At 39.8% G+C, this 17,223-nt stretch overlaps 1 protein-coding gene across 3 annotated transcripts in view; it reads left to right on the forward strand.

Annotated features, from left to right (window-relative positions):
* elp4 (elongator acetyltransferase complex subunit 4) overlaps positions 1-17,223 on the forward strand; it is a 49,593-nt gene that overhangs the window by 18,317 nt on the left and 14,053 nt on the right. For all 3 annotated transcript variants that reach the window (XM_029499129.1, XM_029499131.1, XM_029499132.1), the window contains exon 9: positions 2,005-2,111. In XM_029499129.1, the coding sequence (XP_029354989.1) occupies positions 2,005-2,111 (107 nt within the window). The remainder of the gene's footprint in view (positions 1-2,004; positions 2,112-17,223) is intronic.

Raw genomic sequence — 17,223 nt, forward strand, 5'->3', positions numbered from 1 at the left:
CAGTAGACAGGCCGGGGGGGATTCAGCTGCCACGCTGTACCCCCTCTCCCTCGCACCCTCACCCACCTCCATCCCGCACCCCCCTCCAGCAGAGCCTCGCTCCCTCTCGCCTCACCCCCCTCTATCCCCAGTCCCATCCCTTATCCCATACCCCTGAGGCTCTAGAGCAGAGCAGACCAACACTAGGGAATCGATATTCTCACCATCACTCTCTTATCCTCTCTGCCTGTATCTCTCTGTCCCTCACTCAATGTCTCTATGACCAGCATGCTCTGTTAATAAAACGAGGGCAAGGCTTTCAGTAGGGTAAGGATAAATGGAGAGAAGGGATCAAAGAAAGAGGAAAGGAGGGCAGGGTTGTTTGTCTCTGCTCTCTCACTCTTCATCATTTTTCCTGTATGGTTTTACCATGCCCTCTTTCTCCCCTTCTGCATCTCTCTTTTCTATAATCCTTACACACCATCCCCACATAAAGGTCAGTTTAAGCAAGTGGGGTATTTTTAGCTGTGCATCTCGAACTTATCCCAGTAGTCCTCTTATTTCCCTCCCCTCCATGAGTTAGACAGCCCAGGTTGTGACAGATGAAGGGATGAGGAGTGAAAACATTCAATGGCAGGTTTTGGTTTCAGCCAACAACATGTTATAATTAGATAGCACATTCCATTATAATCACATTCTTCGGCACTGAAAAGACAGGCGGCTTTTAAACCTATTCAACACGTTTTAGTGCTTTTTTATTTATTTTTTTTTTTTTTATTGTATACATTACAGAAATATTCTTTGGAATCTACAGTTAACATTATTTGATTGTAAAGATGTATATTTGCCTTCTGTTTTACCAGCCAGAGAAATTCTGGTTGGGTTATGAAATACATATATATGTATGACTGTTTTGATGTGTGTTCATGAGTGCAAACGCATCTGGTATGATTGTGAGAGCGTGTGCGGATACGCGTGCATGCATGTCTGCGGCAGCAGTTCAGGGCTGCTCAAAGCATGCTGGGAAGCCTGTCACTGCAAATCAGGCAAGGGGAAATCACCCAAGTGCACAGAGGAGAGAACCCACCATCCCCCACTTTATCTCTCTGTCTCCCTTTCTCCATTACTCCCTCGATCTCTTCGTTTCTCTCTCACGCTCATTTATACCACTCCACTTCCCCCTGTATTTTTCCAGTTTATGAAAAAGTAACTTTATAGTGTATGGAAATGAGAAACCGTATTCTGGGCTCCCCAATAGCAAAAGCCCTGCTTCTTTATGTTCATTTCCTGTCACTCACTGCTCTAATGTGTCCCAGTAGCTGCAAAGTTTTCTAACAGTTGTTCCAGCATGTAGGGATACAAGAATATAAAAGGAATGGTTATATAGAATACAGACTGTAACTAGACTGCAACTAGAATTCTTTATGTACTTCATGTATTCTGTCATGTACTAATTGTATTACTAAACATTACTTTTGACTATATTATGTAGGTTATGTAGACTAACACAGTTTACGTATAAATGTAACCTTCATTTTAGAGCACTATAGTCAAAAATGCACTTTAAACTTTAAAGTTCCCCCTTTCGATGGTCACTGTCAAACCTGTTTTAAGATAAACAAGTTTTAGTAAACATGACAAAGAGATCAAAGAAAAAGATTTATTAGTTGCCACATTATAGCAGAAGTGGACTTACAGTGGCAACAAATTAAGATATGAAACAAATTAAGACAAAAAGTTCATCCATGTCTGAACTACTTCATACATGCTCTTATACAATATTTATACAGTACTCTTTTTTTTTTTTTTTTTGCTTTATGTTGAAATATGGTCTTGCATTCGTATAAGAAGGCAAGTGAAATAGGTTTATTGGCTATAATAATTGAGGTTAAATTTGTAGTTGGAAGAATTAATAGTAACTCCTTTTAAGGGTAATTTTTTTGGAAGGAAAAAAAACATTACTTTATGCATTTGTTACATTTCTAAGTGATTTCCAATATAATATATGCTCTCCGTCCTTCACAGGGCTGCTACATGTTCGGCAGGTACCTCATCTGAACTGCCTAGCAAGTCAGCTGCCTGACCACAAGGACTTGGCCTTCAAGCTCAAGAGAAAACAGTTTAGTATTGAGGTACGTTCTCCAGGCTATTCAGTATACAGAGGGCTTCCTCATAAACAAAACATTGGGTTCACTGGTTCTACCCTCTTATTTATTTATATATTTATTTTATGCTGTTTCTCTCTCAGGTTTTTTTTGCTTTTGTTTGGTTCTCCCAATTGTAATTCTCAGATGTTTTTCTAAAATGCCATGTTTGGATGCAGTAATTATTTTAATTAATTAGGAAAGCCATTACATTTGTTCCATTCGTCTCGTTCACAGCAGTGCTTTTGTTGCCGTTTATCTGTTATTGGGTGCCAAAATCAAAGGTGAAGCTATTGATTATGCATTGTTGCTGCCACACTTATTCCAATTTAACATCAAAAGGTGACAGAGGGAGAACAGTTTCAATCTATATACAGTATACAAGGAATACTTACTTGGTAGTTACGTCAGAGATTTTTTTTTTGCAATTTTTTATCTGAACTTTAAAGTAGTCATAAGTCTTGGACATCCCACCAGCCATTCATCTCAACCAAAAATAAGGTAACTGCAAAAGCAGGGTTGCACTTACAAAAACATTTTAAACCACAATAGCTCTCAGGTTAACAAGCTATGTGCATTAGATGCTGTTTATATCGCCTAACAGGTTCTCTCATTTCCCAGCTTGCAACAGCAGTGGCCTGTTGAGAAGAAGGAACACTAAGCAGCAAGTGTACTTAAAACTATGACCTAATTTAAAATTCAGTCTTATTTCCAAATTGCTGTAATCGCATATTATGAGATTCATTGGAGTGAGGATTGAATATTTCACCTGGCATAAGAAAATGCATTTCCTCTAGAAGCAATTTTTTTTTCTTTATTTGACATAATATAAAATCTTTTTATTACCTTGAGCATTTATACCTGTTTAGACCGGAGGTCTTTGCATTTCTTCATAAATTAGGGATAGGGTTTGTATAATTTTTCAACCTATTTCTTGCTGTCAAAGACATATCGGTTTAGTATTTGTCAATTCATCACTCTCACTTTGAGCAATAAGTCTGTCACTGAATTGCTGCTCTAGAGACAAATTAAGGGGCCCTCCTCTTAGCTTAGGCTCATGATTGGTCCTCATTATATTATCATTACCTTATCACACCCTCTGGTCCTTGGCTCTTGGTGAGTCCTATTGTCTCAGGCAGGAAGTGCCCCCACCCCCCAACATACACACAATAACCACCCCACATCTTACAGTCACCCCGACCTTATTTTCTGCCAGTCTGAACAATCTCTCTCACCCTTCCTCTTGTCTGCAAAGCCCCCATCTACCCACTTTCACTGACCCCCCAAATAGGCCACTCCAGTATAGATTTATAAGGTCCATAAAAGTCAAGGTGGTTATCCTCACTAGTCTTTAATTATGTCTCTGTATAGGGCTGGCCAGGGGGCAGAGGCCTACAGAATCCCTGTAGCTCTATAGGGCCATATAATATATCCCAGCAGCACCATGTTAAGACCAAGCTATGTTTGCTTTTCTTGTTTAAAGTGTTTTACTGGCATTTTTGTTGAATGTAAACCATAATTTTGATTTGAGCTGCTTTGAGAGCATAGCACTCAAAGAAACTCTCAAACTTTAAAATGACTGTGATTGTTGAGATAGGAGAGAAATAATATAAAATGTCATTCACAGGCCTTAGTCATGATACATTGATGAGTGGAAGGGAATTTCCATTGTATCAATTCAGCAGTCATGCATCAAAAGTCAAACACAGTCGAAAGTCAATACTCATTGTAATCCACTATTATGTTCTCATGTGGTGTGGCACTGTGATTGGCTGTCATTAATTTGTAAATTACCTGAGTTGAAGATGTCACGAAGGTATGAGTACATGTTGACTCTTTACCCCTTGCTAAAGAGGCATTGATATACTTCTGTATTAGATCACACACAGGACTGCTTTTGGGCTCTGAGTATGTGGTTCATATTAAATCGTGTTTGACCTGTTGGTCAACTGCCTCGATGGGCCACTGATTGATAAATGATTGGAGTCTAAGCCTAAGTGTCTGACATGCGACAGCCCACACCATCCCTGCTAATCACCTCGTTTACTCAAGCTAAAGGACTCCTCTGCCTGGAGTCACATAATACTGCATTCTCTCACTTAGTTCTGAACTTCTCAGTCTTCTTTCTCACACCCTTCGTGGTAGAGGTAAAGTATTTCTGCTGTTATTTTAACTTTTGACTCCCTTTCCACATTTGAAAAGCAGAAAATTCAGCTGACTTTTGCATATCATCTACTTGGATTAATTTGTGTTATGGTGATGGGAAATGACAGGTGATTGACAGTGCTAGCGCCTCACCACCTGGGTCAGGCAGGTACATGTCACCTGAACTGCACATAGTCATGCCGATGACTAATTTTTTAACTGCTGTTTGACGCACATTTTTATCCCCTAGTACTTCAGGAACGCGGAAAACACCTTGTTTGCCAGCACACAGCTGTACATCTTTTGTGTCTCTTGAATCTAGTTGTATGCATTAATTTATTTGTAGTTAACAATAGTCTTGTTTTTTGTTTTACATATTTGTTCTTAACCCAAAATTCAGTCCCATCACCAAGTCTCCATGTGATAAGGTTACCTGGTAATGGTTGGACTTTTCCAAGGGTTCAAGCTGCGGTTGATGAGCAGTTGTTAGCAATGAGGCCTGAGGACAGAATTAACCAATAGCCCTGTCTGAGCAGGTTGGAGTGTTAGGTGTTTAAACAAGATGAACACATACCCATAGACATATACACAAATGCAACCCCAACCCCACCCCACACACAGATATTGACATGTCAAATGGCACAAACACATACTGATTGATAAATGCAAACATGCACATATGACGGAAACTTTCTCAAACATGCTTATAAGAGTGAGAATTTTTCCCACTGACCCATATTAAGCCGACACAGTCTTCTGTCAGTAGTTTCATAGTTCAAGATGCTTTTAGGATGAAGTTCTGAAGAATGCAGAATGCACGTAATTACATTCTCCTTACCTTTGTCTGACCCTTTAAACTGACAGGCAATGCGCCTGTGGGGTACTAGAGTGCTGGAGTCAGGTCATAGGGTCAAATACAGTACAAGATGGGTATTTGTGTCTGTTGTACTGACAAGCTATGTCACAATGGCTGTGTTTAGTCTTGATACATGCTTTGGCCTCACACAAAACTTCTTTGCCTTTGTGAACTTTCTATTTCATGATAATTTTTTTTTTCTTTTCTTTTCTTTTCTCAACAATAGCGGAATCCATGTATGAGAAATGGAAGAGAGAAGAATTTAGCATTTAATATTTAGCATAAAAATTCTGTACAAATTCTGACCTATTAATACATAGATTGTCATATGACTTTACAATGAATAAGACATTATAATAACATAATAATAACATTTAAACCAGCTTTAACCGTTATTGGAAAAACACAGCGTAACTGTTGAGCCTGGTGGAAATACAGTACAGCGTAGTTTTACAAGCAGACATTCCTGTTTGATAATTATTTAACATAAGCACAGTTCTTTTTTGCTGTTTGTTTTTTAATCACCACAATGAAAAACAAAGCTAACCCTAACCCTAATATTGCCATCATGAATTGTGAAACTTAATTTCTGTATTTTCAGGCAGTATTATAAACTGCCATGCAGTGTTTTGGTGTCTGATAGATCTTGATATCCAAACAAGACTTCCTTGACTGAAAACAGCAGGATACCGCTCAGCCATCCCTGTATTAATAAAAGCAAACAAACATTGATGCATTGTGTTAGTCATAGTCTTGGGTTAGAGATTAGTTATTGATAATTATTAGATGCAGTGGTAGAATAACTAAACACTGTATTTTTGTAACCCTCATCCCAAGAACTCTGCAGTCATCTCATGTTCAGTTGCCTTCTTTTGTAGGCTGAAGTAGAAAATTTGAATGAAGATGATGACTGTGCTGAGTAGGAGTCTTATAAAAGAAGATGGCTAACTGAAAGAGTCTGGGCTGTATGGAGTAGGTTAATGTTTCTTGGCATGTCCTCAAAACGTCTTTAAGACAACGCCTGTGTTGAAGCTTGTGGGTGCCGAGGGAAAGGTGTTAATGGACCTATGTGAGGAACAGAGTGAGGGCTGGGAGAGAAAGGGGGAGGCATGACCAGAGAGGAGCAGTTAAGTGATTCTCGGGTCAGGTCTAATTAAAATGAGGGCTTTTCCTCAGAGGCACCAAACTGTCTTATTGAGAGAGAAATAAGGGAAGCAAAGAAAGAATTGCAGAGTGCAGAATGAGTTAGAGACCCAGGCCTCAGGGTTTGTCTGCATATTTGTTTATATGTTTGTTTCTATTCCATGTTTGATCATTTGCCTCATTCCCCATGTCTCAAATAATGTTCTAGTACAAAAGCTGATTTTGAAAAGAACTCGTATAGAGAAAGATCTACATTGGATCACCCAATACAGCGTTTCTCCTCTGGGGATTGCTTTTGCTGCATTTGCCAACATTTTTGAGCATTTAAGAATTGCTAATATTTTGACCCGACTTTCGTTCGGGGTCAATGTCTATCTGTCTTTGGTTTTAGATGGATTCCTAACACTTGCCGGAAAGCTTTTATTGCACTTAAAGTAATGACTTGTTAACCTGTCTCTACTCTGCTCTGTGTTATGAGGGATAGGGTCAGAGACTCAGAGTGAAACAGAAAGCAGAGGAGGGAAAGCTCCAAATGGCTGGGAATGAATGCAAAACGAAATGAAGACTTTTACACTGAGCTGACATTAAACTACTTTACATAAATCTGGTAAATGATTTTAACAAAAATTGTGCAATATGTAGTGCAGTGCAGTAATGACATGACAATGACAATAAGCTAAATAGATGCAGTGAACATATTGGGAGCATGCAGGTTATCTACACATCTGCCTGTTATTCCTACACCATGGGACTCATGATCAGATGGGAATGGGCCTTTTGGAATAGTAGTCCACTTGAATAATTTATACTTCTTCCATTGGTGCACACCAGCCTCTGTCTCATTTTGGAATGAGACGTGCTTATGGTTTGTGCATATATGAGGCTGGGAGAGTGAGAGCTCTGTGTGGGCCAGTCAGTGGCACGCAATCATACCTCTCAGCCGAACAATATTCACAACATACATCAGAATTCCATTTATTATTTAACAGAGATTTTATCTATTCTGCAAATGTGTATTTGTGTTTGAAAAGGCCCGCCTTGTTAGGTCTTAGGTTTGTGAGGAGTGCAAACATGCAAGTTTTTAGGTCGTTGTTTGTTGAGGTATATGTGTGATGGGACCTTCATGTTATTTAAGTTTGCAGCATAAATTAGAAAACCAAAACAACCTCGTTAAAAGTGCTCTGCAGTATGAACAAAATTTTATATCCCGATTATCATATATATCCAAATAGAGTATTTTTCTTGAAATTTTATATATATACACGCACTCACACACACACACACACACACACAAAATGATTGGCAATTTATCTCATCTTTTCACCTTTTATTTATAAAACACATTTGTTTGATGTGTTAGTGTTTTTGTTTTGTTTTTTTTTTTCTCTTTTCTTTTAATCACTTTGTGGTTTTCAGGTAATGTTAGTGTTTTGTCGCATTTTAACGCTGTCTTTGAGTGATAGAAAAGAGTTCGAGTTGCTAGTAACAATTTCGTGGCACCGTGATTACTGTTGTCTGAGAGCTGTGGATAGCTGACTGTAGCTGACTGTAGCTAACGTGGGGGGCCGAAACAGCACTCTCCCGGTCCAGGACACCGGGGAGGTCAAGATCAAGCCACCAGAGCACAGGGAGCCCCAGGCTAACACCCCACGACAAAGGGAGACAAAGGCCCCAGGTCTGCTAGGCGCACCCCCACAACATGAGCTAAGCCCAGCGGCACGGAGCACCCCCAGCCAGAGACCCGGCCAGGGGGCCCACCACACCTTGGTGACGCTGGCGCCTGCCCATGCCCAGATGGGGCGAGCCATTCAGGCCCACCGCCCCCAGACAAGGGAGAGAAACACCTCCATCCTCCTCCGCCCAAACAGGAGCCGAGCTCTCCACAGATGCAGATGTAGTCCAGGGCACCTCAGATCTAGTAAGACCACCAGCCAGGGGCCCACTGCACATCAGCAAGGCCAGCCCAACCACCATGGTGGGAGGCAGACTGCCCACCCCAAGAACGCCAACCAGGCCCCCAGGTCTGGATCGAAGCCCCCCACCCCATCAGGCCACAGATCCCCAGCCCAGGCACAGTCAGCGGCAGGGGCAGCAATGGACCCACACTACCACAAAGCAGTAGCGTTGCTACATTTACATTAGCTGAGCTAACCCAATCAACAATTGAGGATTATATCGTACTATGGTATATATCATAATATCGCAGAACACTACTCACTAATGTGATTCCTTTAAAGCTGAAAGCTCACTAAATCCAGTTTTGTGGCAGGAAATGCAAGTGCACAGTGACATTGGTATTCTGATGTAGTGTCAATGTAGCACACACAAAGAGGATGAGCTTTTTACGAGAAGATAAAGGTTCAGAAACGATTAAAGAAACTGCCTTAAACAATCCCCAATGAGTTTTTAAATCACTTCCTTGAGAATAAAAAGCAGTAAGAGTTGTTTGTTGGAAGAAAATATCTGTAACTTTAACAAATGTGCTGTCCTCTGTGCTGAATTATCATGATGCCGAAACACTTCTTGCAAACAGACAGCGTTAAAACTAAACAAAACAGGGCGTATGTGCTCCTCCTGCCATCCTGAGTAAGAGTGTGGTCTGTCTGAACTGGCCCTGGAAGTGAAGCCGTTTCATCAGTGAGCAGTGAACCCTTAACATAGTCCATGCACCACTCAGCCCCCATCAGAGTAAACTAGCTACATTGGACTCAGACCTGATTAAAGTAGTTCTAGTTGTCTTCAGGTCCAATTAGAGGGAGGAAGAGGAAAGAGGCTGTTTCTTGCATGTCACCCTCCATCCATGGGGTCTTGTGGCACTATAGGCTATGCATAAGTGTGTTTAGAAAGGGCTCTCCATTAGCATAATGGGAGTGACCGAGGAACCACAGCCCCCCTGGTGCTTATAAACTGGGTCTTCATTGGATCTTTGGCCCTTGGATCTTTTTTTTTTTTTTTTTTTTTTTGGAAGGGGGGCTGGTATTTCCTTTTTGAAAATGCTATCTAATTTTGCCTTAGGTTGTAAAAACTGTTGGCAAGAGTTGCAAATGTGTTGACTGTAAATCCTGTGAAAAATATTTACTGATGCTCCTCATGGTCTGCCATAAATCATCATTTGTAAATTTTCTTGGTTATTGCACACCTAATATTTATGCTACAACCACATTAATGCAGTTTATTTTTGAAATATATTTGCTATGCATATGTTAAATCAAACTTTTCAATCATCTTAAACTGAGACCTTTGGGAACACTACTACTTCATAGTATTTCTCTGCAGCTGACCAACTGCAGAATAGATTATCTGTTTCCTGTTTTGCACACAACCATTGTACCTTGACATTAAAGTGATGCATTTTCAGGTTTGTTAGTGTGTGTGGAAATAATTCTGAATTTTTTTTTAATTATTTGAAATCCTGTTCATTCAGGTTTTAACCTAAAACCTTTTGAGTAATATAGTAATATAATATTTACAGCAAAAAATATTAACATATCTGAGTGCTTTATTTTAGATAAATTAAACCAGCCAGGATTTTAAAGTCCAAACACTCAAAGATCAATATTATTCATATTAATGATCTCCATCCTTCAATTTCCCTGCCACTGCAGTTGCTTCACAGCTGTTGGTCCACAGAAAAAGTTTAAATTGCCACCATGGAGCACAAACAGCTCTATGGTTGGACTGGTTCAAAGGTGGAATGTTGATCCAGAGCAGGAGCATCAAACTCAAAAAGGCTCTCTGCTTGGGTCCTAAAAATAACTTTCCCACACTCTCAACACACAGTGTCCTGGAGGGTCAGGAGGCAGAGTGTGTGGATGTATTTCTCTGTGTCCCTGTTCAGTGTTTATCCTGTTTGTAATGTAAACACATTTGAAAACGCAGATGCTTTATATGAAGTGTTGTCTGCACTAGTTTTCTTGATACTTCACAAGATGATAATTTCCTCTCTTATACGTCTTCTTTTTTATGTAGTCCTCTAAGTCCTGTCTTGTCAGGAGAGGAAAGCGGTTCCTTAACAATTCTACTTCATCAAAGCACTCGGCTATATTTGGGAAGATTGAAAATAAATTTGGGCCTTTTTACAAGTTGCTGCTGCTGTTTTGTTTTTGTGTTTTTCCTCCATTCTCACACCATGTCAGTGAAAAGCATCTCCACATAAGGAGAAAGACTCAATGTTGTTGTTGATTGAGTCAGTTTCTTCAGTCTTCATGAAACAAATTTGTGAGCTTACATCACTCATTTGCCAGCAGCACAAGATGTAAGCCTAAAGGTGCCTGATGAGTTGGACACTTAGTCTTTTTCCAAATGCTCTCTGTCACCAATCCCTCAATGAGTCTTTGCTTGACAGAAACAAATTGGGTCTCTTGAGCCGCTTTCTTTCTCTTTATCTCCAAGCACACCATAAAGGCATTTGTTTCAGCTAATCATGGGCGCTACTTAACCCCTGCTACTGTGAATATGGTTGCATTTAAAGAGGATTCACCCAACAGTCAACACAGAGTTGTTTAAAGCAGTGTTGGTCATTGAGAGAAGTTGCCTGGCCGCTGAATGTAACAGTGCTCATGAATTTTATGAGGGCAAGTGTCCCTGTGCTTTAGAGTTCACAGGTGGCCATTGAAAGGCCTGGTTGGATGATGGAGGATAGTTAGGACACATATAGTGTCCTGAATAGACTTTAATTACACTCAGCAGATGAGTCAGGGGGCCACTGGAAGGACAAGCCTGCACTTCAAAAGGCAAGTTAGAGGGCAAGGTGATGGCACCTTATTGAAACGTTTGCAATCCCACGCATGAATCAGGGCAAGTGTGTGATTCAGTGTTCATGTGTTTATCCTGCAAAAATTAAGTAATTTTAATTGTACCTTGACTCTGCATTTGTGTGTGTGTATGAGTGAGAATGTTGGGGAGGCGCTGGGTGGGAGAATACTCCAGTGTGTGGCTTAACCAAACTTTCCTTTTGTTCCTAACAATGATGAGTGATGATGAGTGACAGAGGTGTTAGGAATGGGATCTGGGGAACAAAATGCACCTAAGCAGCGCTCAGCCAAACCCACACAAAAGGCTGCAAAAGGTCAAATCTGAGACAAGCTTCTTATCCATTCTTATTCTTATCCACATATCATATTGTGACATTTTATTTGCCACATAAGTGAAAACATTATTATTATTTATTTTTATTTTTTTTTTTGCTTTGCTCAGTCTGATTTGTATTATTTTTAATATGTATACATATTTTAATTCAGTTTGAACCATCCCAGAAAACTTAGCTATGAATTTTACAGCCAATTTTAAATATAGAATTTTTGTCCATTGTTGATTAAAGTTTTTCAACTGAGGGATTTCTTCATTTAGCCCCTAAAATAACAAATCGTGTCTTTGCCTTCATTTTAGACTTCAATAACAAAAGGATTTGCAGAAAGGTGTTCATTCTGATGTTCATTCTTGTAGCTGCTGTCCATCAACCTAACTGCAATCCATATCAGGGTCTCCCCACTCTGTAAGCAAGAAAACATTGTGTTCTTTTGTTATGCAAAATCCATACATTCTGCTTACATAGTCCAACAACACACATGCCCTTCCTCTTGCTTCCACACACACATCATGCCCCACTGTTAGCCTGGGATGAGAATGACTTGCATGCAAGTATTTCCCAGGAGGCAGTTGTAGACTGGGAGTTCTGAAGTCTGGGGATGGCTCTAGATGGCTGTTAGAGAGGAACCAGTATTTTTTTCTCTCTCTCTTTTTCTTGTCTGGACTTCTCCATCCCCTCCCCCTTTCTGAGCTCAGGCAGTGATCATAATGGGGGGTGACAGCTCACCTCTCCCTAGCGTGCCTATGGTCTTCAGAGCGTTAGAACCCCCCCCCCGTAAACCCTCCACAAGCCCCCGAGTCCCAGAATGCCACAAAGGTTATTCCATATGTTAGTCTGAGGATTCTAATAATTTTGATTTTGATTTTTTTTTTTTTTTTGTGTGTTCCAGATAGCTAGATTTTTCTGTGAAGTTTTAAAGTGTGTGTCTAAATTATATTGGCTCATATACATTTCTTCATATACATTTCTTCTTAATCCCCACATTATTTACATATTATTTACATACATGCATGTATTTTGGTGTGAAGAGATTTTGTATATATGAATTTCTTCTGTATGATGGGTAACTCAGGGGTGGAGGACTGGCATTTCATGTCTTTTAAAAGCTCCATGTATGGAGAGGGGAAAGGAATCTGATGGTCTGATGTTTTACACTCACACATATTGTTTGTATGGGAACGTCATATCCGGTGGCATCATGACTCACTGTGAATGTGTTTAAATGTGTGTATGTGGTTGTTCTGCTATGCCAGTGTTGAACATTTAGTCCTGGCAGCTTATGAATACATGCCTTTATAATTTATTTATTTATTTTTAGGATATGTTTTTAATTCTCCTTAGCATTGTTTTATTACTTTCCTTTTTATCTCAAAATAAGATCCCATCTTGAAAAAGTTTGAAAAAATGTTATATTGTTTGCCCACTCAAAGGCATGATGGGAATATTTAATTTCTCTGTTGGAGACATTCAAAGTTTTCCCTTATTAAAGCACTTGGTTCAATCATATAAAAAAAAAAACTCTCACTTGAGTAAATGAAAAGATCCCAGTGCGTGTCCCTCTCCAGCTAAATCTCAAAGGACATGAAAGTTAACAGCATCCTCTGATGCATATCCTTAAACACACTGACATTCAGCAGCATACTCATTTGAGGTTTCTGCACAAACATAAGTGCAGGGGGATGGGAGTTGTAATGCACAAAATTGTAATTAAACCAGTACAGTAAAATTCTTGCTCCTCAAATAGACTCACATCTCAGTGTTTCTTTATGTGTGTCTTTGAATCTTAGAAAGTATGTTAATGTCTGTGCAAAGTTTTGGATAAACGGCTAGTGAAATGTTTTAATGAGGAGTGTGTGTACTTAGAGGAGGGTTAGCGTGCTTAGATGAGGAATAGCGCACAAAAGCATGTGTAGTGGTGAATATTAGAGTAGGCTGAGTGTTAGCACGGTCACTCTGTGTATGGAAAAAAGTGCTTTCCCATCTCAAATTCACTTGCTCTCCCTCTCTCTTTCTGTTTCTTTGGTCGGAGTTTTCCTCACTCAACTCAAGTCAGTTTTTTAAGAGTGTTGCTTTCTCTACAACCAAGCCCAACTGCCTTCACATTTACCCTATTCCCCTGAATTGCTACCAGACATAAAGTCAGCTTGGTATTTTTCAGAAAAGCCCTGAATATTCAAGGTAAACTCAGTTCAGTTCAGGGAAAAAGAGGTTGATTTCTTCTTGGCTCTTCAGACAGAAGTGCACAGACATAGCAGCACTGTTGTGGGAATCAATTTGCAATAGTAGAGTATGTAAGTTAAATGCCAAAAGGGGTGTGTTCAGCTCCCCAGCATCTTCTACAAACACGCTGCTGGCAAAAGTGGATTCCCCGCCACGCCTCATGTGATTGTTTTTTTTTTTTTGTTTGTTTGTTTGTTTTTTGTTTTTTGTTTTTGCTTTGGGGGAAGGGGGGCACCCACCGTGGACACACACACACAACCTGTCTTTATTTTCTCAATCTAGACAAGTGCATTACCACTTCTGGACTTAATGGCAGCCTACATATCAGAGACGAGGCACTAGCCTGGTGTAATCTGACTTGTCTTCTTTACAGACAGTATCCCATAATAGGCTGCTTCCATAGATATCAGCCATTAGAGCAGTGTCACTGACGAAAGAGGTCTGATCGCCTATGAGGTAGGTGATAAAGGAGTCATGCCTCATTTACCTCCAATTTTTTTGTTCGCACATCCCTGTATTAAAGTCAAGCGTGAAGACGGCAAAGGCCTGTGTTAAACAGATTTATGCCCTCTTCTGTGTGGTGGTAGCTAATCTGCTCCTGCTGATTGCATTGTCAGCTGTTCTATAAGTAAATTATTTCACTGAGTGAAAGTAAATTCTGCAAAGTTGGAAGTTTTCATTAAACATTCCTTTTTCTGAGCTCATCAAAATTGATATCAGTGTGGTATTCTTCGTTTTTGTAGTAAGCTTATAAAAAGCACCCTGCCTAGGCCTTAGGCTCATCTGTGTGGTTTTCATTCCAAAACTTCAAACCAACTACTCTTATCCACTTATTGACCTAACCCACAGTATAAGTGTCCACAAGAAGACTCAACAAATTTGAGTATGATGTTCTTTCTTTAGGCAGACTTGCACCATTTCCTCTAAAGTATTTGCACTTGTCCTACTTTTCCTTTCTTCCCACTGTGTTAACACTCCTTGTGTGCCTTAATTATGAAATCACATGATATGATTTATATTGATGTAAATTACAACCAGAAGGATATTGATGATAGATTCATAATCCTTCCATCTCACCCATTCACGTTATCTTTGTTAGCACTAGAGCAGCATGTGATCTGATGTCATGATTTGAGTATTGAGCATTTGAGTAATTCTGTCAAGGGCTTCACCATCCATTTCAAATGCCATAAAACAAAGTCTAAGCATTAAAGATAATATACCCATTATTAGTATGGAAATTAGAAACAGAATGCCATAGAGCAGTTAAAGCTTGTCATTTGAGTGACAGTTAAAGAAACTCCTGGTTCAGTGCACTGCATTTAAGATATGTTTGATGTTTTTCAAACTCCTTATTGGCACATTATCCTTGGGTGGCAGCTCACACCTTGTAGGTATTTAAGACAGATTTCAACCAATATTACTGGATCATGGTGGGGGTTGCATTTAAGGGTGCAGCTCCCTCATAACACGGAGGTGTCGTCTGCTGACAGATCACTGTCTGGATGAGAGAGCACAGCAGCATCCCACCTCATTACCGTAGCAACACACTAACTGAGGGACTGACACACTGCTCGCTGTGATTAAGATGTAAATTTCCTCTAATTGGAATGTAAATTCATACATTTATATGAAGACGTCAGCTGTCAGGTTGCAATATTGTGTCCTTTTTTTTCTCCTTTTCCCCTGTTCCCCAGGCAGGGACTAGGTGCCTGTAATCTGTATCATACTCCCGCAGCCCATCCTGGTATTTGCTGTTTGTTTAATGGTGGGCCCATTGTCCTGCTTCCAGGCTGTCATTGTAATGCTTCCTATTCATGTTTCTGTGTTTTGTTGCAGTCTGATTTGTTCTTGCTACCTGTGTTTGTTCTTCCATGCATGGCTGAGCTGTCAGGGCTTTGGGTATGGGGAGGGACTTTGAGACGGAGCTGGGGTCATTGGGTGGCCGTATTTTGTGTGTGCATCGATTACTTCTGCTGAATGTTCCTCAATGCAAATAAGTCTGCCACTTTGAGAGGAAGCACATGTATCTGAAGTAATTAATTTTACCCTTGAATGCCAGCTGTGGTGTCGGTTATATATGTTCCAAATTGAGCTTTCTCACCAAAAAGGTGTTAATTTAGGGATTTGGCAGATGAAGTAAGTATGTTTGCCAATGTATACTGGGTTGCATTGTTTTTGTCCTGCGACTTCAAAGATGGTGCCATGATGAGGGATTGTGATTGTATGATTACATTGTTTCAGGTTACAACCCACCCAATCACCTTTTAAACTGACATTATGCTAAATTCTCCCCACTCAGTTGTTAAAATTTATTACAGATCTGTATACAATATGTGTGCATATTTCCCATATAGTTATGAACAATTTCCAGGAGTCATTGGGAGACAGAAAAGTAGTATATTTATATGAAGTATTTACATAAAGGGTGCTTTATTTTCATGCATGCTGACACTTCAAACATTCAAGACTTCAGATAGAATACTAATCCTGTTTTGACACAACAGGCTTTATCCAAACCTGTCTGAACAAGTCATTCTATACTTAATAATCCTGTGTATGTGCAAAAGCGGGATCACACAATGTGACACTTGACATGCTCGTACAGAGATTTAAACTTAAAATCATTTGCACAAGGAAATAGATGAAGACAAATGGTAGCTCCAGCCCTGGTACCTCACTTTGAAGAAAACATGCCATTATGGCTCAGTCCCAGCTTTGTTGGCCTTGGTTAAAGTCTGACCCAATGGAGCATGCTGCATGCTGCAGATCATCCTCTCTCCCCAAATTGCAGTCCCTTTCTGGCACTATAAGAGGGAAATACAATTATTTTTTGAAAACAATCAGATTTCTAAAAATGTATAATATAGGCCTTATTGTGAGTAAATACCCCTTTGATACAACCTGTTCCATCTTGCCATTCTGTATTAAAGGTGTAAATGTGAAAAGATGAATATTGTTCTACTTTTATTCCGACCAGAAAGAAAAAAGGGAAAACCAACATTGCAGGACAGCTGTGTGACCTTTTGATGGCAAGCTAATTGTGTGTGACCCGTATCCAGGGGATTTAGTGTCTGAAGAGGAAGTTAGCACCAAAATGCACACAAACCAACACACAGTATGGTAATTTATGCTCAGGCTCTATGTATGCACTTGGAACATAATCAAATTGTGCACAAATAGTAGAAGAACCTACATAATCCAAATTGTTTTCTGGGAAGTTAGCACTTGGCTAGCACTAGCTTTTGATCTATGTGCAGGCCAAACAATATTCAAAAATATTAAGATTCATTATTTTGAATGAAGCCCCACTCACTGAATTATCTCAAAGCTACAAAAAATTTGTGTCTGAAAATATATTTTAAAAACTGCAGACACCTGTGGTTGTGAGTTCGTTGTGAGATAATTAAATAATTTCCTTTTGTTGTGTAAAAGACAGAAGTAACTGGCATGCCACATCCTATCCCGTGGACATGTTACAAATACAAACAAAAGCGTCATGCATTTCTTTTGTAAGCAGGTTAGTTGGATTGTACAGATCATCAAGCATCCCTGGGCGTTAACACAAAAATCCTACATATCTCCTGTACATTCCTCTAGCGTGTGAATTCTCACAAGTCACGCACTTTGCTATGACTTTGCTATTG

This window comes from Echeneis naucrates, chromosome 3, assembly GCF_900963305.1.
Source record: "Echeneis naucrates chromosome 3, fEcheNa1.1, whole genome shotgun sequence".
In the NCBI taxonomy this organism is placed as follows: Eukaryota; Metazoa; Chordata; class Actinopteri; order Carangiformes; family Echeneidae; genus Echeneis; species Echeneis naucrates.